The sequence below is a fragment of the Sus scrofa genome, chromosome 2 (assembly GCF_000003025.6).
Source record: "Sus scrofa isolate TJ Tabasco breed Duroc chromosome 2, Sscrofa11.1, whole genome shotgun sequence".
Taxonomy (NCBI): Eukaryota; Metazoa; Chordata; class Mammalia; order Artiodactyla; family Suidae; genus Sus; species Sus scrofa.
The window spans coordinates 150704010-150726321 of record NC_010444.4 but is presented as its reverse complement, the minus strand read 5'-3'; the positions used below and the strand labels follow the sequence as shown (position 1 = coordinate 150726321).

Genomic DNA, 22312 nt, shown 5'->3' with positions numbered 1-22312 from the left:
AGTCCCAGAGCCTGGGGCGGCCTCGGGTCCTGGGTCTCTCCTCGCTCTCACGGCCTAACTCTATCAACGGAGGGAGAGCAGGCAGCAGGGATCCAGGTCTCCACGGCCTCCTCCTGAGCAGCCGACGGCCTGTCTGCAAGGGCTGAGCTCATGCCCTCCTGGCCCCAGCAAAGGGCAGGCTGCAGGGGCTACAAGGCTCTGCCTGGCTGTTCCTGAGGCCTCACCTGGGCCAAGCTGCTCTCCGCCCTCTGCAGCACGTGCTTCGCAAGGTCCCCCTGAAGAGTCACAAGTGTGCACAGGATCTGGCGCAGCCACTGCACGGCCAGCTGGTTAAACTGTGGGAGCTCAGCCACCAGCAGGGAGTTGAGGGCCTGATACGTGTGCCGGGCCGCCTCCTCCTCATAGGTCACGCTGCCCACCTCCGACAGCTTCTCTTCTGCCCTCTCGAAGTCCAGCAGTTTGTCCAGACGCTTCCGGATCAGGTTCTGAGGGCCAGCCAGGGCTTTGGCCAGGCTGCACAACGGCTGCCACACCAGACCTTCCAGCCGCTGCTTCTGTGGGGAGAGGTGGACTTGGAGAGGCGGAGGAAGTGGCAGAGGACAGGCGCAGGGCGAAGGGACGTTGGGGGTGGGCAGGATGGGCTCCCTCCCACCCTCGCCAACCAGCTGTGACCTCTAGCATGTTATTTGACCTTTCCGGGCCTCAACATGCCCATCTGAAAAATGGACACAATGCTCAAGGAGCTTAGCGGAGCGGCCCAGAATAAGCTTTCCATATTCATCACTTCTTAATAGGGTTGCTGTGCCCAGATCCGGAAGAGGATTTTGTATCGGGTGGTCGTCAAAAGCAGAGTCCTTGGGGCTCAGACCCCAGCTTGCCAACGACCATCTGAATAACCCGGGAGGCCTCCTCCCGGAGCCCCGGGCTCTCGGCTGCAGAACGGGGCTATGAGCAGCCTCCGCCCTTAAGTGTGTGTGAGGATTAAAGGAGGTAGAGGCCTGGCAGGGAGCAGGGCTCCGTGGACGCGAGCTGGGGCTGTTTTTATCAGGAAAACAAAGCAACAATCCTCTCTGCCCTGCCGACTCCGTTACAGCTGTGACCATCCGTCGATCATGCAAAGGGCCTGACGTGTAAACTGTACTCTTACAGGCGCTGCCGCTTGCCTACCAAAGAAAGCAGCTCCACTCACAAACTGGGGGAAGGCCTGGAGCTGCAGGTCTCTCGCCAGGTCGCCGTACTGCGCCACGGGCCCCCCGGGAATGTCCAGATGGGATTCGTGCGGCCGGAAGCGGAGCAAGACCTGAGGAGGACGAGGGCGAACGAGAGCCAGTCACAGCCCGTCCCGGGCATCTCGTGCCCGAATCCCTCCGCACCACGGCCGGGAGGAGGCTGCCCAGACTGTGTGCACACGGCCCGTTCTACCTCGCTCGGCACGAGTGCTAGAAAGTTCTTCCTCAGACGGAGCCAGCACCTTCCTCCCTATCCCAGTGCTTCCCCAACGTCACGCGTGCGCATCTCTCCCTGGTGATTTTTTCCCGCCACCTCCATATTCCTTGTGTCCTATTAATACTTTCTCTTCAATCCATCTAGCATTCCTGTTTAAATCAACGCATTAAAAACCCTTAGGACACTCCCATAAAGGGAGCGCCAGTAATAACTGCCATAAATAAGCATGTCGGAATAACTGCTACAGGAGCTCCCGCGGTGGCGCGGTGGAAACGGACCCGACTAGGAACCATGCGGTTGCGGGTTCGATCCCTGGGCTTGCTCAATGGGTTGAGGATCCGGTGCTGCCATGAGCTGTGGTGTGGGTCACAGACGTGGCTCGGATCTGGCGTGGCTGTGGCTGTGGTGCAGGCCGGCAGCTGTCGCTCCAATTCGACTCCTAGCCTGGGAACCTCCACATGCTGCGGGGGCAGCCCTAAAAAGACAGGGAAAAAAAAAACCAGAGTAGCCCCTACGAAAGTCCACCTGGGCATCGTGGCCTGCTGAAGGCTCCCAGCCCAAGCCTTGTTTTGCCTGTTTATTAAGGACGTGCCAGCAAAAAAGGCTGTTCCTGGACTGTGAGGATGAAAGGAGAGTCATCTTCTCGCGCCGGTGTCCACGCCATACGTATGTGTCCCGTAAGCCCCGCACTTGCGGAAACGCAGCCGCAGTCCTTCCCAAGAGCTGTGCCACCTGTAAAGCCAGGCCGTCTCTCGGGCGCCCCTGGCTTCTCTTCTTGAGGCTGCTCGGTCTCTTCTCCGAGGACCCTGCCCTCTGGCTCGCTGTGCCCGTCAGATTTCTCCCCTGGGGAGGGGCAGGGGCAGGAGCCAAACAAGCAGGGGGTGTGCCCCACCCAGAGACGCAGAACTGCAGCGCCCCCGCTCCCTCCAAGAGGCCGCCTCAGGTCCTGTCCTCCAAAGAGCCTGCGAGCGCCCGACGGAGCCGGTTCGCAAACGAGAACAAAACTACCTGGGCGGCCAGAGGGCCAGGGTGCACGGAGTGAGTCAGCCCCCGTGCCAGGAAGGAGGGATGGGGGCCCAAGGGACTGAGGTACTGGGTGGGGACGCAAACTGGTCCCCCTGGCTGGGTCTGGCGTGCGGAAATATATTTTCTTGGGTCTGAATAACATTTATATTTTTATTTACTTAGTTGCATTTCCAGTTTTCTTCTTCCTTAAAATCTGAACTGGCTGCACTGGACCCACCTTCCCCGGAGCGACAACCTCCGTGAGCCAAGGAACAGCGCGATTTTACGCCCTCGATTTTAGTCAGTCATTCAAACCCCACGTGTGACTACACACCCAACTCTACCAAAAACGTCTCAGAAGCAGACAGCGAGCCTTTGACACCCGCCCACTTCACTCACAGCATTACGTGCCTGGTCCTTTGAGCACCTGAGGTGGGCGACAGGGCCCCCCCGGGAGGCTCCGATTCCGCTGAATTTTGACCCAGCCCGGTGGGAGCCCCACCCCTTGAGAAAGCAATGGGCTCAGAAGCTGCCCCAGTCAGACGGCCTGTGGGCGCCTCTTCGGGCCTCGGCCGGCCGTGTGTGGCCTCCTTCACTTGGTCTCTGACGCGGGCGCCCGTCACCTGCCCCGAGTCTCAGCCCCGCCCTGCCCGCCGCTGTAAACGCAGGATGCTCACCTCCAGGGCATCCAGGTGAGCAGCCACGTTGCTCTTCAGCTCCGTGACACACAGTGACACGCAGTGGAACTTCTCTTCTAAGTCATCAAATTCCTTGTCTTCCAGCTAAGAGGAAAGTGACGCTCGTGAGGGCTGAGAACGCCACACGGGGGCACTGTCCACCCTGCACCCCTGTCCCCAGTCCTGCCCAGAGACGTCTTTCCACACACCTGCCCCTTAGAGCCACCTCCTCCAGCTCCAAAATTGAGGCAGTGAGGGCAGCTTAGCGGTTCTGCATTCAGACCACGGAATTAGACACACGAGCCTATGAGTCCCAGTTCATTGCTTCCTGGCTGTGTGAGCTCAGGCAAATGTTTCACCCTCTCTGAGCCTGTCTCCTCTTTCTAAAACCCGGCGATAATACGCACCCTTACCTCACTGTGGGGATCAACTAATGCCTGGTTCAGAGTGAGCTCTCAATGCACCTGAGCTGCTACAGGCAGCGATTCAGAGCTGGTGTCCTGCCCAGACCCAGTCATCGAATCTGCAGAAGGAGGCCCCAGTGCAGTGAAGAAGCACACCCGCCCCGACTCTTCAGAATCAAGTGGCGGTGCCTACGGCGCCTCCTCCTGGCTACTTGAGGCCAGGCAGTTCCCTTGCTCAGCCAGGAGTCCACACCCGGCCCCACTCCTGCTCACCTTGGGTACAAGCCCCGCCTCCTGCTTCAGCAGCTGGCTCAGCCTGGTGGTCTTTTTGGAGAGCGTGTGCGTGTTGATGCGAGCCAGTCGCTCCCGGAGGCTCAGCTGCTCCACCTTGGTGTACCTGGAAGCTGCACCAACAGAGGAGGAGGGCACAGGGCCAGAGCTGACCCGGGAAGGCCAGAGCCCCGACAGCCCAGGGGGGAACCTCTCGGGCCCTCTTCTCCCACATCAGGGCTCCTCCGTTGGAAGGGCGACTGGAGGAGGAAAAGCACGGGGCACAGAGCCCACACTCCGAGGCAGGGCCCTGGCCGGAGAGCTCCTTGCCTGCTTGACCTCCTGGGCCTCAGTGTCCTCCTCCGTCAAGAGGCTAAACACCGCACAGGACTGCGGGGAGGCTCACGTAACATGACGGGTCTCGAGCAAATGCCTGAAGCTCACATCTTACCCAACTGTGAAATGGGGCTAAAAGTGCCCACCTCAGGGCAACTGTAAGGATGAAATAAGATAATGAGTGAAAAACCGTGTCTCAGCCCTTGCTCAGCATAAGAATGCTCCCTGGTATGCTGTCTCGGCTGTGACACGGCGTTTTCCCCTCCTTGGGACCCTGCTTCGTGTTCTAGACCTTGCGGTCTTCACAGCTTGAGAGGCAGCGTCCTGCCCTCTTTCTCCCCGATACATATGCAGCTCTTGGCCTCATGCAGCAGCCACGTGATTCGGCTAAGATTGATCTCACTGTAGTGCAGCTGAGCGCTGACTGTGATAAGCCAGCTCACATAGGACCCCACCCCCGCCCCGGGCACAGAGACAGGTTCAAAGGTCACATAACTCAGGCCTGAGCCGATCAGCTCGTGACTTTCCCTTAAACCATGGCTACGGGTTCAGGGTGAGCATCTGACTCAAATAGCTCCTATCAGAGTGAAGCACCAATATAACTTTTACAGCTAAAGGGAGAAAGGCCCCATCTTATCCTGGAGGGTGTGGGCTGCAGATGTCAACCTTAGGTTAGCAACAGCCATAAGGAAGGCCAGCCTGAAGAGGAAGCTGACACAGATAGAAAGCAGAGACAAGGGAATTACAGGGAAATGAAACCAGCACCCTGATCAAACCCCACCTAAAGCCCACATCACCTCTGGACTTGTGGGCTATATAAGCTACTATATTTCCTTTACTGGTGAAGTGAGTTTGAGGTGATTAGGAGCAGTCTCGCTGAGGTGTCGTCCCAAGGCCCCAAGTCCTTACCCACTTCTTTGCGCCTCTTGTACTCATTGATGTGGGTGACCACGTCCTGGAGGGCAGAGGCAGCCCTCTGAAGGACGGGGTAGGCACTGGCATCGGGGAGTGTGTTCTCCAGAATTTTCTGCAGCAACAGTGGGTATTTGGTAACCCTCTGCAGAGGATTTACCAGCAAGAAACTGAGGCCTGAGGGTCCAGCTTGCGGCCTGAGGGAGAAGGCAGGTGTTAGGTTGGTCAAGTCCACTTCCAACTCCTATCCAGAGCTCCGGATTCACAAGGTCAGCTGTCCACCTGAGATTTCTATGAGGGTATGTCCCAACCACAGCTCTATCTGTTGGACACGCACTGATAGTTTATTTAATAAAATGGTTCTGCTGCTTAAAAAAAAAAAAAAAAAAAAAAAAAAAGGCTTTTAAGGGAGTTCCCATTGTGGCACAGCAGAAACAAATCCGACTAACATACATGAGGATGCCAGTTCGCTCCCTGGCCTCACTGAGCGGGCCGGGGATCCAGCACTGCTGTGAGCTGTGGTGTAGGCTGGTGGTTACAGCTCCAATTCAACCCCTAGCCTGGGAACCTCCATATGCTGCAGGTATTGCCCTAAAAAGACAAAAAAAAAAAAAAAAAAAAAAAAAGGTGAAACATAAAACAAGACACAGGTTCCTCCCAGATGTACCATCTGATGTGATGTGTAGCTTATTCCAAGTCCCCTCCTGACAGTATCTGGAAACTGCAGAGGGTCCCCTAGTCAGCGGCGTCTGGGTGAGGCGCCAGTGGGCTCTCCTGGGTTCTGACCCGTAGCCCTCAGAGGCACCGTCTGAGACACGCGCGGGGTTTCAAACCTCGGTGCCACTCCATGCAGGTTCACAGATGCTGTCATGGCCGTCATTGGGCCTCCTCTCCATGGACCCTTGCCTCTTGCTCTTACTCTCACGGAAAAATTTCCAGAGCAAATGTCCGGGAAAGACCAGCCAGCCAGAGGCTCGGAACAGACTGAGCAGATGGGAGCCCCCTCATAGCTTGAGGGGGTGGGGACGCAGAGGTGGGCGCACCCGCCAGGACTCACCTACGCTGACCATCTGCTCTCACCCAGGCTTTCCTAGCTCCTGGCTGACGGTGGGCAGGAGAGGCACAAACGGTTGCCAGCTATTTGCAAAACTCTGTCCTCTGGGCTTTCTCTCCACGGGAAAGACCAGCTGCCTCGTGGGGTCAGCTGTCACCTCACAAATCAGAGAGGGTGGGGGGCCTTCAAAGAGATGATTAAGCTCTTGCCCACATCATCAAAGAGTCAGCGCAGAATTACGGCAGCCCCTGACATTCACAGCCGGAGGTAACTTGGAGAAAACCCTGCATAAAGCCCTTCAGATAAGGAAAAAAATCTCTAGATAATCGCCAGAGCTGGGTGAGCAGGAGGAAACCTGACCTCCTACATTCTCTCTCTTTTTTTTTTTTCTTTGTCTTTTAGGGCTGCACCCGCGGCATGTGGAGGTTCCCAGGCTAGGGATCCAATCAGATCTGAGCCGCCGGCCTACACCAGAGCCACAGCAACTCAGGATCCGAGCCGCGTCTGCAACCTACACCACAGCTCACGGCAACGCCGGATCCTTAACCCGCTGCGCAAGGCCAGGGACCGAACCCGCAACCTCATGGTTCGTTTCCGCTGTGCCACGATGGGAACTTCCAATTTTCCGTTATATACCAGTGCACTATTTGAATTTTCTTTTTTTTCAATAAGCGTGTGTTACTTTTACATTTAAAACAAAAAGAGCCAATAAGGAAAATAAGAGTTCCTATTGCGGATCAGAAGTTGAGAACCTAACTAGTACCCAAGAGGATGAGGGTTCGATCCCTGGACTCCCTCAGTGGGTCGAAGGATCTGGAGCTGCCATGACCGGCTGTGCAGGTCACAGAGGCAGCTTGGATCTGGCTTTGCTGCGGCTATGGTGTAGACCAGCAGGTGCTGATCGGATTCGACCCCTAGCCTGGGAACGTCCATATGCCGTGGGTGTGGCCCTGAAAAGACAAAGAAGACCACAGGTTACCTGCCTTCCGCAGACACTCTGCCTCAGCTGGGCAGACCTGCAGGCGATCTGTGCGACTTAGCTACCTCTGCCCGCGGCCTCCTCCCTCCCGCAAGCTATGCCACTAAAATGGTCTTGCCGAGGCAGGGCTTCCTGACGGCTGCAAGGGGGAGCCTCAGAGCCCCTCGGCCCCCAGATGGGAAATGCTGTTTGAAGAGACAGATAGGAGTTCCCGTCTTGGCTCAGCAGAAACAAATCTGGCTAGGATCCACGAGGATGCAGGTTCAATCCCTGGCCTCGTTCAGTGGGTTAAGGATCCAGGGTTGCTGTGACCTGTGGTTGCAGACACAGCTAGGCTCCCCCATTGCTATGGCTGTGGCGTAGGCCAGCAGCGACATCTCTGATTCCAGCCCTAGCCTAGGAACCTCCATATGCCGCGGGTGTGGTCCTAAAAAGACAAAAACAAAAAAAATCTAAATACCTCACCTACTCACTCATCCAAATAAAAAGTGGGAGGCAGCCTGTATTTTAGAATCACTAAGAATCTAATTAGATGGTGCTAGCTGCCCTATTTGGATAAGAAAAAACATTTGTGGTTGGTGCGAATTTAGTCAGTGAAGCTCCAGGAAGCGCCCCCTGGTCATCTGCGCAAGAAAGTCAGGACTGCTGTTTCAAGAGAGAGGGCACCAGAAGTTCTAGAGCAGAAACCTACCCACAGAAACACCAACCCGAGTGCACACAGATAAAGGCAGAAGCTATTCGGTGACCAGTCCCAGCGGGATATGGAGCACCGGGACACAGGTTCAAGCCACGGCTGGGCACAGTGGGTTAAGGAGCCAGAATTGCTACAGCTATGCAGTGGGTCGCAACTATGCCTCGGATCTGATCCCTGGCCAGGGAACTCCATATGCTGTCAGGATGGCCAAAAAAGAAAAGAAAAGATGGCGTTCCCGTCGTGGCGCAGTGGTTAACGAATCCAACGAGGAGCCATGAGGTTGCAGGTTTGATCCCTGCCCTTGCTCGGTGGGTTAACAATCCGGTGTTGCCGTGAGCTGTGGTGTAGGTTGCAGACGCGGCTCGGATCCCGCGTGGCTGTGGCTCTGGCGTAGGCCGGTGGCTACAGCTCCGATTCGACCCCTAGCCTGGGAACCTCCATATGCCGCAGGAGCGGCCCAAGAAGTGGCAAAAAAAAAAAGAAAAGAAGGTTCTAGAGCAGCATGTGTAGAAGTCCCTTAACGGTTCATTCATCATAGCCATCTACCCATCCTCCATCCAACACTCACTTTCCCATGCGAGGTCATTTCTCGCTGCCTGTAAACAGAATAAAATTTGAATGACATGAAGAATGTCTTTTCAGGAGTTCCCTGGTAGCCTAGTGGTTAGGACTCAGTGCTTTCACCCCTGTGGCCCAGGTTCAATTCCCGGTCTGGGAACTGAGCTCCTACAACAAGCTGCTGTGTCTCACAACCAAAAAAAAAAAAAAAAAGGAAGAAAGAGGGATGGGGGGAGAGGAAGGAAGGAGAGAAACAAAGAAACAAAGTAATTCCCACTGCAACACTGGACCTGAGGATTTGATTTCGGATTTCTTTGAGGGGTCTGTGGCATGTGGAGGCTCTGAGGTACAGCAGGCCTTTGATGGGCAGGGACCCAGGGACACAGGGCACCCTGCAAAGACAGTCCTGCACTATGGACATCCGTTCTGTGTCTCATATGTCTTGAAACTGGCTGAGATGTCAAGGACGCAGACACTTTTGAGACACCTGCACTCCAGCCAGTCACATATGGAATGACTAGGACACTACCTTTTGTAAATAAGACCCAGGTCGTGTGCAAGAATATCAGACTTCCAGAGTTCCCACTGTGGCGCAGCAGAAGCAAATCCAACTAGGAACCATGAGGTTGTGGGTTTGATCCCTGGCCTCGCTCAGTGGGTTAAGGATCTGGCATTGCCATGAGCTGGGGTGTAGGCCGCAGATGCGGCTCGGATCTGGCATTGCTGTGGCTGCGGCGTAGGCTGGCAGCTGTAGCTCCAATTGGACCCCTAGCCTGGGAACCTCCATATGCCACGGTTGTAGCCCTAAAAAGACAAAAAGACAAAAAAAAAAAAAAAAGAATATGATACTTCCTCATTTCCTCCATATTTTGCTGTGTAGTGTGATTCCACTCTGGCCAGATCTTCTGATCTTTCGAGAGAAACCAGAAACTTTGATGTACCTACTTCAGTTGTGTTCTCTCCTCCTTTCTCTTTTCATACACGAGGAAGTCCCGTTTGTTACTGCTGCCTGTTGTTACCCCAGGGTCAGATACGCTCTGCTCTTGCCTTTTCCTGTACTTCTTGTGCAGAATAGCCTCTGACTCTTCTCTGCTTAAGTCCAAATGTCTTTGTTATAATGGAGTTCCCTTGTGGCAAAGCAGGTTAAAGGTCTGCAGTTCTCACTGCAGTAGCTCAGGTCACTGCTGTGGAGCAGGTTCTATCCCTGCCCTGGGAACTTCCACATGCTGCAGATTCAGAAAGAAAGAAACTATTTACTGTACGTAGGTTAGGTGAGAGAGGCTACAACAAACAAAAGTCCAGGACCAGATGGCTTCACAGGCGAATTCTATCAAACATTTAGAGAAGAGCTAATACCCACCCTTCTGAAACTATTCCAAAAAATTTCAGAGGAAGGAACACTCCCAAACTCATTCTATGAGGCCACCATCACCCTGATACCAAAACCAGACAAAGACACCACAAAAACGAAAATTACAAGGCCAATATCACTGATGAACATAAATGCAAAAATCCTCAACAAAATACCAGCAAACCGAATCCGGCAGTACATTAAAAGGACTGTACATCATGACCAAGTGGGGTTTATCCCAGAGATGCAAGCGTTCTTCAATATCCACAAATTAATCAGTGTGACACAGCACATGAACAAACTGAAGATTCAAAACCCTATGGTCCTCTCAATAGATGCAGAAAAAGCCTTTGACAAAATCCAACACCCATTTCTGATAAAAACCCTTCAGAAAGTGGGCATAGAGGGAACCTACCTCAACATGATAAAGGCCACTTATGACAAACCCTCAGTGGTGAAAAGCTGAAAGGATTCTGACTAACATCAGGAACAAGACAAGGATGTTTGCTCTTGCCAATACTCTTCAACATGGTTCTGGAAGTCCCAGCCACAGCGATCGGAGAAGGAAAGGAAATAAAAGGAATCCAAATTGGAAAGGAAGAAGTAAAACCATCGCTGTTTGCAGATGACGTGATGCTACACCTAGAAAACCCTAAAGACTCTACCAGAAAACTGTGAGAGCCCATCCATGAACTTAGCAAAGTTGCACGATACAGAATTAATACACAGAAATTGACGGCACTTCTCTATACACCAACAATGAAAGATCAGAAGGAGAAATTACGGGAACAATCCCATTTACCATCACATCAAAAAGAATAAAATACTTGGGAATAAACCTACCTAAAGAGTCAAAAGACCTGTACTCTGAAAACTGTAAGATGCTGATGAGGAGTTCCCAGGGTGGTACAGCGGAAACGAATCCGACTAGGAACCATGAGGTTGCGGGTTCGATCCCTGGCCTTGCTCCGTGGGTTAAGGATCCTGCGTTGCTGTGAGCTGTGGTGTAGGTCGCAGATGTGGCTCGGATCTGGTGTTTCTGGGGCTGTGGCGTAGGTTGGCAGCTACAGCTCCGATTCAACTCCTAGCCTGGGAACATCCACGGGTGCAGCCCTAAAAAAAAAGACAAAAATAAATTTTTTTCAAAAAGATGCTGATGAAAGAAACCGAAGAGGACACAAACAGAGATGCTGACGAAGGACCGGAGGAGCAGTCGCAGCTGCTTTCCGAGGAGCTGGTGTTGCCGAGGTTGCCAAAATGCTCTGGAGTTTTTAACTGTTTTTGAGAAAAGCCCCAAATCGATTTGAGACTGTAACAACAGAAGCTACAGCAAGAGGGTTCAGTGCCCATGCGGCGACAAAAGAGACAGCCAGAGTTCGTGGAAGGACGACCTCCTGTCCTCGTGTTTCCCACGGAGCTCATCTTTTATGCAGACGACCAGGGCTGACTCTGCACAGTCCTCATCAGTTTGCCTTAAAGGTCAAAGTGTTGGGAGCTACCCCAAATAAGCGTGTCGCCGTTGACGCTGCAGGGGCAGTAACGCCTCAGTGTTGCGTGGATGTTGCGACTTGTCACAGAGACGTTCGCTCCTGTCCCCGGCGTGTAATGGACAAGTTCCGTCTCCAAGTTTCTGGGCAGAGCCAGGGGAAGGCGTCAGGAAGGAAAGAGGTGGTGGCTACTCTTCTCTCGTGGGCACAAGAACAACAAAAGGAAGAGGAGGCAAAAGGCATAAAGGAACATTTATCTGCAAGTTTATTTTGTGAGCAGTCGTTTCAACCAGAAGGCAGAACTGCCTCCTCGGGACCTCGGCCACTGACCGTCTTCCTGGGAGGGGTGCAGTGCAGCTCTGATGCTTCCTACGCTGGCGGAGGTGGAATCGCTGGTGCTTCTCCACCTCCACTTAAGTGGGAATCAGAAAGCAGTGGCTGCTTATATCTCAGGTCTTACCACAACGGCTATACTTAGAACATGAGCAAGGAATTCAGTTGACTTCTGAAGGAAATTTATCTTGAAAATATGAATGTGGACTGCCTTTTATCTCTGCTTCACCCCCTTGCCATGCTACAAACTACTGAATGATTTACAATCATTGCAAATGCATCATAGATATTTTAAATGACTCTATAATTTTATTCCAAGGACTTCAGGCACATTATGTTACTGACAGCAAGGGTGCTTCTGAGTGACACTTGGGAAATTATTTGAAGAAATTCTTTCTATATCTAAGCCTATCCTGCAAAAGACTTCAACTAAGACACTTATTATTTTCTCATCTTTTTTCTAGTTCACTTTGATTGTTGAGGTCACGTGTCCTTCAAACTTAAAGGCCTAAAAGAGCAAACTAACCAGCCTGAAAATAAAATGATATTTATTTCCTAGCTGCGAACATCAACATTACTATGTAAAGTATACCTTGCCCTCTAGCATTATAAACCGTTGCCATGGTGTTTCTGAAATAACAATTTTGTAGTTCCCATCGTGGCTCAGTGGTTAACGAATCCGACTAGGAACCATGAGGTTGTGGGTTCGGTCCCTGTCCTTGCTCAGTGGGTTAAGGATCCGGCGTTGCCGTGAGCTGTGGTGTAGGTTGCAGACATGGCTCGGATCCCGCGTTGCTGTGGCTCTGGCGTAGGCCGGTGGCTACAGCTCCGATTAGACCCCTAGCCTGGGAACCTCCAAATGCCGTGGGCGCGGCCCTAGAAAATACAAAAAAATAAAATAAGAGTTTTATACTTAATGCATAGAGGGTAAAAAGGGGGGGGGGCATCAAGTACTGAGGAATCATGCTTATCTTAGGGTCTCACAGAAGACAGGGCATATTTAATTCATCTGGTGAACTACAGAAGAGCTTGTGGTCCAGCCACCAAGAAGCAGGGTGACCATTCTGCTTGGTCTAAGAACCCGAAAGGAAGGTAGGCATTTGTTTCGTTAGTGGGTACACCCTGCCTTTCCCTCTGGATAATGCTTTGTGTTATCAGCAGGAAAAGTCACATTAACTTTGCTCCTCCGGCCCTCTGCCTGCCTGGAAGCTACTCGCCCAGACTGGGACTCCCGATGCCTGGTGATTTCTGTGGAGGTGATCTTTCACCTTTAAACTCTAAGCCAAGTTCAAAAGAAAAAACCTTGCTCTCTGTGTCTATTTTATATCAGTCACGGAGACATTTTTTTTTTTTTGTCTTTTTTTTTTTGCTATTTCTTTGGGCCGCTTCCGCGGCACATGGAGGTTCCCAGGCTAGGGGTGTAATCGGAGCTGTAGCCACAGGCCTACACCAGAGCCACAGCAACGCAGGATCCGAGCCGTGTCTGCAACCTACACCACAGCTCACGGCAACGCCGGATCGTTAACCCACTGAGCGAGGGCAGGGACCGAACCCGCAACCTCATGGTTCCTAGTCGGATTCGTTAACCACTGCGCCACGACGGGAACTCCCACGGAGACATTTTTTAAGTTTATATTTATTATTAAAATAACCTTACCAAAAAGAGTCCCTTAAGCACAACTACTTCCGTTTCTCTACAGCCTCTTCTGATCTCTAACATATACATGCAGTTCACCTGTTATGTTCTCGTAACTGATCTTTCGACTTGGGATTTCATCTTGAGAGCACGATGCCCTGAGAGTCTCCTGCAAATCGTCTCCAGGTCTTCGTAAAGGACGCGCTCGCGCACGGCCACCGCAGCCGTCTCCAGGAACACACACAGACACAGACGTGTGCCTGAGGCTGGTTTTTGCAAGAAACAGTAATTTACTTCTCATCTAAAAGCTTTGCGTATAGTCTTTCATAGAAAATCCTCATTGTGCAACCATTTGGGGCATATACATCGTCAAATGGATCATGTCTGTACATTGTGTAACGACTGAAAAGCACATGAATGTTAATCTATTTTGAACTTTGTAAAAAAAAAAAAAAACCTCCAGTTGTGAATGCAATCCTAGTTTCTCCGTCCATCTCAAGTTCCATGTGTGTGCATGCACCTGTGTGTGTGTATGCAATAACACATTGTAAGAAACAAATTACTTTAAAAAAATAAAAGAAAATGGAGAGCTAAAAAAAAAAAAAAAAAAAAAAAAAAAGAGGACACAAATAGATGGAAAGACATACCATGCTCTTGGATTGGAAAAATCGATATTATCAAAATAACTATACTTCCCAAGGCAATCTACAGATTCAATGCAATCACTATCAAATTACCAAGGACATTACCCACAGAACTAGAACAAATTATTTTAAAGTTTGTTTGTAGGCACAAAAGACCCAGAAGAGCTAAATCCATCCTGAGAAAGAAAAAATGGAGCTGGAGGAATCAGGCACCCTGACTTCAGACTATACTACAAAGCTATGGTCATCAAAACCATATGGTACTGGCCCAAAACCAGAAATGTGGCTCAGTGCAACAGGATAGAGAGCTCAGAATTAAACCTACACACCTTCAGTCAACTAATATATGACAAAGGAGGCAAGAATATACAATGGAGAAAGGACAGTCCCTTTGATAAGTGATGCTGGGAAAACTGGACAGCTATAGGTAAAAGAACGAAATTAGAACACTTCCTAACTCCACACACAAAAATAAACTCAAAATGGATTAAAGACCTAGATATAAGACTGGATATTATAAAACTCTTAGAGGAACACAGGCTGAACATTCTCAGACATAAATCACAGCAATATCTTCTCAGACCCACCTCCTAGAGTAATGACAATAAAAACAAAAACAAACAAATGGGACATAAGCAAACTTAAAAGTTTCTGCACAGCAAAGGAAACCCTAAACAAAACAAAAAAAACAATCCACAGAATGGGAGAAAATGTCTGTAAATGAAGTGACTGACAAAGGATTAATCTCCAAAATGTATAAATACCTCCTGCAGCTCAATACCAAAAAAACAAACAACTCCATCAAAAAATGGGCAGAAGATCTGAATAGACAATTCTCCAAAGACATACCGATGGCCAAAAACCATGTGAAAAGATGCTCAACATCACTCATTATTAGAGAAATGCAAATCAAAACTGCTATGAGGTAGCACCTTGCAGTGGCCAGAAGGGCCATCATCAAAAAGTCTACAAACAATAAATGCTGGAGAGGGTGTGGAAAAAAGGGAACCCTCTTACACTGTTGGTGGGAATGTAAACTGGTGCAACCACTGTGGAAAACAGTATGGAGATTCCTCAGAAAACTAATAAGAGAATTACCATTTGATCCAGCAGTCCCACTCCTGGGCATCTATCCAGAGAAAACCACAACTCAAAAAGACACATGTACTCCAGTGTTCACTGCAGCACTATTTGCAGAAGCCAAGACATGGAAACAACCTAAATGTCCATCGGCAGAGGAGTGGATCAAGAAGATGTGGTCCATATACACAATGGAATATATTACTCAGCCATAAAAAGGAAAGAAATAAAGGGATTTGCAGCAACATGGATGGACCTAGAAATTATCATGCTAAGTGAAGGTAGTCAGACACCAATGTCACATGCTCTCACTTACATGTGGAATCTAAAAAAAAGGACTCCTAAGCAAAGTAAGTCAGAAAGAGAAAGACAAATACCACATGGTATCACTTCTATCTGGGATCTAACATATGGCACAAAGGAACCCTTCCACAGAAAAGAAACCCACGGACATGGAGAACAGATGTGTGGTTGCCAAGGGGGAGGGGCAGGGAGTGGGAGGGACTGGGAATTTGGGGTTAAAAGGTGCAAACTATTGCCTTTGGAATGGATAAGCACTGAGATCCTGCTGTGTAGCACTGGGAACTATGTCTGGTCACTTATGATGGAGCCTGATAATGTGAGAAAAAAGAATGCATACCTGTGTGTGTAACTGGGTCACCATGCTGTACAGTAGAAAAAGGGCAGAACACTGTAAAATAGCCATGATGGAAAAAATAAAAATCATTATTAAAATAAAAAGACCAGACGAAAAAACAAATAAAAATAAAAATACAAAAAAAGGATACCACGAACTTCTTTGCAGAACAGATACAGACTCACAGACTTTGAAAACGTTTTGGTTTCCGAAGGAGACAGGTTGGGGGGCGGGGGGATGGGCTGGGGGGTTGGGAAGGAAACGCTGTGAAGCTGGGTTGCGATGATCGCTGTCCAGCCAGAAATGCAGTAAAACCCACTGAGTTACAAACAAGCGAATAAATAAATAAAAATATAAAAAAAAACTATCAGGAAAGCTGAAATGAACCTAAGTGGTAACACACAGCCCTATGCAAAGAAAAAAATAAGTAGGTTAGGTACAGGCATCTGATGGCTTTACAGTATTTTCCAGTGTGCCGGGGCACAAGCACCCGCACATTGAAGTACGTATTACTTGGGAGTTCTCTTGCAGTGCAGTGGGTTAGGCATCCAGCACTGTCACTGGAGCACTTTGGGTCGTTGCTGTGGCTCGGGTTCAATTCCTGGCCCAGGACCTTCCATATGCTAAGAGTGCGGCCAAAAGGGGAAAAAAAAAGGAGTACAAAAGAAATACACATCACTCCAGGCAGAGCCTTCTTCCTGCCCACTTGCAACACTCACAAGCATCCTATTGCAATAAATCTATTTCTTGCCTATCAGAGAAAAAGAAATACAGACAGCTCCCAGTGTGATGCAGTGGAAATGAATCTGACTAGTATCCATGACGAAGCAGGTTTGATCCCTGGCCTCGCTCAAGGGGTCAAGGATCCGGGGTTGCTGTGAGCTGTGGTGTAGGTTGCAGATGCAGCTCTGATTCGACACCTAGCCTGGGAACTTCCATATGCCGCACCTGGAGCCCTAGGAAAAAAAGCAAAGAAAAAGAAATACATATGACTTTATTAGAAACTGTTTTTCTTTTATTTCTCCTTTAATTATAATTCATCCATTACATTGAGTTGTTTTCCAGTTATGTACATAGGCAGGAGAAATGTGGGTTTTTTCCCCCCAAATGTAACTCAGTATAATAATTTGTTTAGGAGTTCCCATCGTGGCTCAGTGGTTAACGAATCCGACTAAGAACCATGAGGTGGCAGGTTCGATCCCTGGCCTTGCTCAGAGGGTTAAGGACCCAGCGTTGCCGTGAGCTGCAGTGTAGGTTGCAGACGTGGCTCGGATCCTGCGTTGCTGTGGCTCTGGCGTAGGCTGATGGCTAAAGCTCCGATTGGACCCCTAGCCTGGGAACCTCCATATGCCATGGGAGTGGCCCAAGAAATGGCAAAAAGACCAAAATAAATAAATAAATAAATAAACTGTTTAATGTTTCTTATAAAAAGGGGGCCCTGGGGCCGACAAAGCTGAGAACAGAGCGGTCTCCCTGAAGCGCAGGCCCTGCCTGGACAAGATAACTACGACAGCTGGGGATCAGTACGCAGGGCTCCACACAGTGAGTCTCTGTCCCCAGGAGCTGCTGATATTACTCCCACTCTACATGTAGGGACAGTGGGTTCTGAGACATGAACCGGCTCTGCCAAGGTGAATAAGGTGCAGAGGCCGATCCACTGCCAGGCAGCCTGGTGCCAAAGCCCAGGAGAAAAGCCTGGCCTGGCCTGGAGAGGAAAGACCAGAGTGCAGAAAATGCAATGACTGCAGCCTCGGTGCCAACTAGGGCCCCACACGGTGTTTCTAAATGGTGAACGAGATGCCAATATTCAACCCTTGGGAGCGCCACATCAAGGTTCCTGGTTGCTCTTGAAAGATCAGAAAATTTGGCCACAGTGGAATCACATTTTCACATGGCAACTGAGGCAGACAGTTACCAAAAAATGGCTGCAATTACTTCTTCTCTGAATCTACGCCCTTCGAATATGTCCTGGAAGCTTCACCCATCAAGAAGCGGGGTCGTCTTCTCTACCCGAGGCGGGCACAGCATGCCAGTGCCCAAGTGAGGCCTGAAAAGGCAGAGCTGGGCGTTCCGGTCTCGACTCGGTGGCAACAAACTCGAGTGGCATCCATGAGGACTCGGGTTCAATCCCTGGCCTCGCTCAGTGGGTTAGGGGGCTGGCGTTGCCATGAGCTGCAGTGTGCGTTGCACATGTGGCTCAGATCTGGTGTTGCTGTGGCTGTGGTGTAGGTCAGTAGCTGCAGCTCTGATTCGACCCCTAGCCTAGAAACTTCCATATGCTACAGGTGCGGCCCTAAAAAGACAAAACAAAACAAAACGAGGCAGAGTGAGTCAGCTCATGTGTTCCTGATACATAAGGGAGCCCAGCCAACATCAGCAGACCTGACTGGCAGTTGACCACAGACACGGGGTGTTCAGCCAGGACTAGAAGAATCATTTCCTGGGCCTGGCTAAATTGCTAACATGCAGAAGTGTGACCTAAAAAAAATGGTTTGCTTTAAGCATATTTTAGGGGTGGTTTATATTTTAAACCACCATCTTTGGGGTGGTTATATAGAAAAAGGGCTACTCAACTGAGCCCCAATCAGCTGAGGCTGGCTGCAGCTGCACTCCGCTCGGGGGCAGCTGGCTCTGGTTTGCCACAGTCCCCACTACGCCTTTCTGTCCCGTATCTGGCATCTCGCTTCCCTCATTTCTGCTACCTGCTTCACGCCTGTAGAAATGTATTCAGGGACCCTTGCAAAAGCCTAAGTTTATAAGATCCATGAAGGGATCAAAGGACTCAAAGGAGCAAACAAATGTAGGTTTCTCTGGAGGCCGGCAGAGCTAGGACACAGGGACTTCAAAAGGAAGCTTCAGGGCGCAGAAAGGCGGGATAAGACTCGGGAGAGACGAAGGGAAGGTAGCAGGAGGCTGCACACGAGACAGTATCAACCTCAAAGACCGAAACCTACGCTGTCTTTCCCTTGGGCTTAAAGGAAGCGCCTCGGTGAGACGGAACGACAGTAACAAACTCGGCTCCTCCCGCACTGATTTTCTGATTTTCAGAAAAGGACCTTCATCTACCTTCATTTGGTGATTTTGTCCTGGAGAAAATACAAGCCTTTTTAAAACAGAAAAGATGCAGAAAATTCACAGGCGAGGGAATACGAAGGCCTCCTAAATACCAAAAAAGATGGACTTTAACGATAAGAAGAATGCAAAATGAAACCATACTGAGATGCCACTTTTCACCTATTTCAGTGGCAACCACACTAAAATTTAACAACACACTCTGCTGGTGAAGCTGTGGGGAAAGAGACACCCTCATGGGACTGTGTGTTGCTGTGGGCTTTACAGAGGGGACTTTTGCAATGTTAACCTAAGTTACTGATACCCACGCCTACGACGTAGCCATTCCACATCTGCAAGTTTACCCTTGCACCTCAGTAAAACAACATATGTTCAGGAACAAACTCTGTAGCATTATCTGTACTATCAAAAGAATAGAAACAAATCACTGTCTACCAACAGAGACCAGTTAAATAAACTGGAACAGCCACATGATAGGAAAAAACGCAGCAATTAAAGGATAATACACATATGGACTGAAAAGGAAAGACCTCCAAGATGTAAGCGAAAAAGTTTATAAACTTTCATTTAAAAGCTGGGAAAGGAAGAGCATATATTTGTATTTGCTTGTACAGGCATACAGCAACTCTGCAAAGCTCCATAAGTAATTTATATGTGGTTCCATTACCTTTGTGCTTACGAGCAGGAATCGGGTTGATAAAGAGACAGGGTTGGGAAGATTTTTTTAACTGTATCAACTAAAGTGCTTTAACACTTTCAAACCATTTACCTGTTACCTGTTCAAATTTTTGATTTCAAAAAATCTGTTCTGGGAGTTCGATGGTGGCTCAGGGGAAATGAACCTGACCAGTAGCCATGAGGATGCAGGTTCGATCCCTGGCTTCACTCAGTGGGTTAAGGATCCAGTGTTGCCATGAGCTGTGGTGTAGGTCACAGATGGGGCTCGGATCCAGTGTTGCGGTGGCTGTGACTTAAGCCAAAGGCTACAGCTCCAATGCAACCCCCAGCCTGGGGACTTCCACATGCCACAGGCCAGGCCCTAAAAAGACCCAATTTTGCTCTCTGTGTATCTCCATCTGGAGGCCAACCAGAGCAGTTACGGTCTTTTTCTACTGGGCAGGACTCCAGCCACCTGTGGAGAGGGCTCCCCGGTGATTCAAACCTTCCTCCTGCCGGTTGTTTGCGGCACACGGTTCCCACATCACTGCGCCCTTCCTGTGGAGTCATGAGTGCTGTTCACCAAAGCCTTCTGCTCTTCCTCTTTTGAACAAATGGCAGGACGGCATGCCCTGGCCCCCCAGTTGCCAGACAAAGTCATGTGATCAGTTCTGGCCCATGATTATAATAAGCAATGGGCATTGCTTCTGGACTAGAGCATTTATCTTTTTTTTTTTTTTTTTTTTTTGCTTTTTAGGGCCGCACCTGCAACATATGAAGGTTCCCAGGCTAGGGGTCAAATCAGAGCTACAGCTACCAGCCTACGCCACAGCCACAGCAAGGTGTGATTCGAGCCGTGTCTACGACCTACACCACAGCTCACGACAGCATCAGATCCCTGACCCACTGAGTGCGGCCAGGCATTGAACCTGCATCCTCATGGATGCTAGTCAGATTCGTTTCCGCTGCACTAGGACGGGAACTCGCTCGCCTAGAGCATTTAGTTCCAGCATTAGACCCTCCAGAGAGCTCTTTTTTCCTTTGCCAAGTTCCTGGCAGTGTTCCAGAGAGTGCCTGCTGTCCACTTGGGTCCTGGGGTGAGGATGACACAGAAGCCCCAAGTTAACCCACGAGGGAGAATAAGTAGGGTGGAAACCGTGCAATTTGAAACCTCTGAGAGCTGGGGTTGTCTCCACAGCACAGCCCAGCTTAACTGACCAGGACGTGCCTGAAGCGGTGTGAGCAGCAGGTGGGGGCGACCCGAACAGCCCCTGACCTCCGAGTCCGGGGGGTCCCAGTACTCACAGCACCGCCTCGATGGTGCGCTGGATCCCCCGCTGCAGCTCTGGATCCTTCTGGTAGTTCTCCACCAGCAGCAAGGCCTGTTCGTAGCTGGCACAGTAGACCTTATAGACTTGCTCCAGCTCCTCTTGGAATTCCAGGAACACGTCACCTGACGGAGAAAAGGCCAACGAGGAGTTCTCAAAAACATGTCAGGTCTGTATGTCCTCTTACATAGGACAGGGGGTGGAGAGCGGCACAGCGCAGCTCCAGCTCAGTGAGACTGCCAGGCTTCACCAGCATTGTCACCCTGGACAAGTCCCCTCATCTGCCTGAGCTTCTGGGTTTTGTTTTTGCTTTTTGTTTTTCTTTTTTTTTAGGGCTGTTTCCCACGGCATATGGAGGTTCCCAAGCTAGGGGTCTAATCGGAGCTGGAGCTGCTGGCCTACGCCAGAGCCACAGCAACAAGGGATCCGAGCCGCGTCTGCGACCCACACCACAGCTCACGGCAATGCCGGACTCTTAACCCACTGAGCAAGGCCAGGGATCGAACCCGCAACCTCATGGTTCCTAGTCGGATTCGTTAACCACTGCGCCACGACGGGAACTCCAACATTATTCTAAGTAATAAGAAATAGTGATACTATGTGCATCCAGTATGATGCCCTCAGGACACCACAGTGACTACAGTATTCCTGACAAAAATGTATAACCTAAATTTAACAGTGAAAATAATTTTAATTTGATAAATCATATAAAATATAGAAGTTACATTATAATACAAAATTATAAAATATGGATTTTACATATAGGCGTTTACAAAATATGAAAAATCTTTTTTTTGCTTTTTAGGGCCACCCCTGTGGCATATGGAAGTTCTCTGGCTAGGGGTTGAATCAGAGATGCAGCTGCGGGCCTACACCACAGCCACAGCAACACAGGATCTGAGCCGTGTCTTTGAGCTACACCACAGCTCACGGCAATGCTGGATCCTTAACCACTGAGCGAGGCCAGGGATCAAACCTGCATCCTCATGGATGTGAGTCAAGGTCATCACCGCTGAGCCACAAGAGGAACACCCAATTAACTTTAACTTTAATAATTAAAATCTTAAATCTAGGAGTTCCCGTCGTGGCGCAGTGGTTAACGAATCCGACTAGGAACCATGAGGTTGCGGGTTGGATCCCTGGCCTTGCTCAGTGGGTTAATGATCCGGCGTTGCCGTGAGCTGTGGTGTGGGTCGCAGACACGGCTCGGATCCCGTGTTGCTGTGGTTCTGGCGTAGGCCGGCGGCTACAGCTCTGATTGGACCCCTAGCCTGGGAACCTCCATATGATGTAGGAGCGGCCCAAGAAATGGCAAAAAGACAAAAAAAACCAGGAAACAAATAAAATCTTAAATCTATAAAGTCACTAAAGACAAGGAAAGACAGAAGAAGACTAAGGGAACATGACAATAAAATGAAATGTATCCCAGACTGGGTCCTGGACCAGAAAAAGGACATTAATAGGAAACCTGGCAAAATGTGAATCAGGTATTCAGTGTTGACAGGGTTGAACTGATGAAAATCTCCTCATTTTAATAACAGTACTACGGATTTGTAAGATGTAAAAATTAGGAAAGGGGGAAGAATGCAGCTCTCTGTATGATTTTTGTAACTTTTCTGTGTGTCTAACATTATTTCGAGATAAAAAATGTAAAAAGAACCTTGAAGAAGAGCTCCTGCTGTGGCGCAGTGGGCTAAGAACCCGAATGCAGTAGCCACGGTTGCTGCAGAAGTACAAGTTCAATCCCCAGGC

General features: G+C 49.8%; 1 protein-coding gene and 1 pseudogene across 3 annotated transcripts in view; one reads left to right on the top strand and one right to left on the bottom strand.

Annotated features, from left to right (window-relative positions):
- Positions 1-22312, bottom strand: part of ARHGEF37 (Rho guanine nucleotide exchange factor 37) — an 89179-nt gene that overhangs the window by 25327 nt on the left and 41540 nt on the right. For all 3 annotated transcript variants that reach the window (XR_002342014.1, XM_003124090.6, XM_013995326.2), the window contains exons 4-9: positions 20538-20685; positions 5048-5247; positions 3806-3936; positions 3129-3233; positions 1190-1300; positions 225-554 (exon numbers count right to left, since the gene is read on the bottom strand). Coding sequence is in view for 2 of the 3 variants with exons in the window: in XM_003124090.6 (XP_003124138.3) it covers positions 225-554; positions 1190-1300; positions 3129-3233; positions 3806-3936; positions 5048-5247; positions 20538-20685 (1025 nt within the window). In the remaining variant the exon portion in view is untranslated. The remainder of the gene's footprint in view (positions 1-224; positions 555-1189; positions 1301-3128; positions 3234-3805; positions 3937-5047; positions 5248-20537; positions 20686-22312) is intronic.
- LOC100736604 lies at positions 11035-11658 on the top strand (annotated as a pseudogene).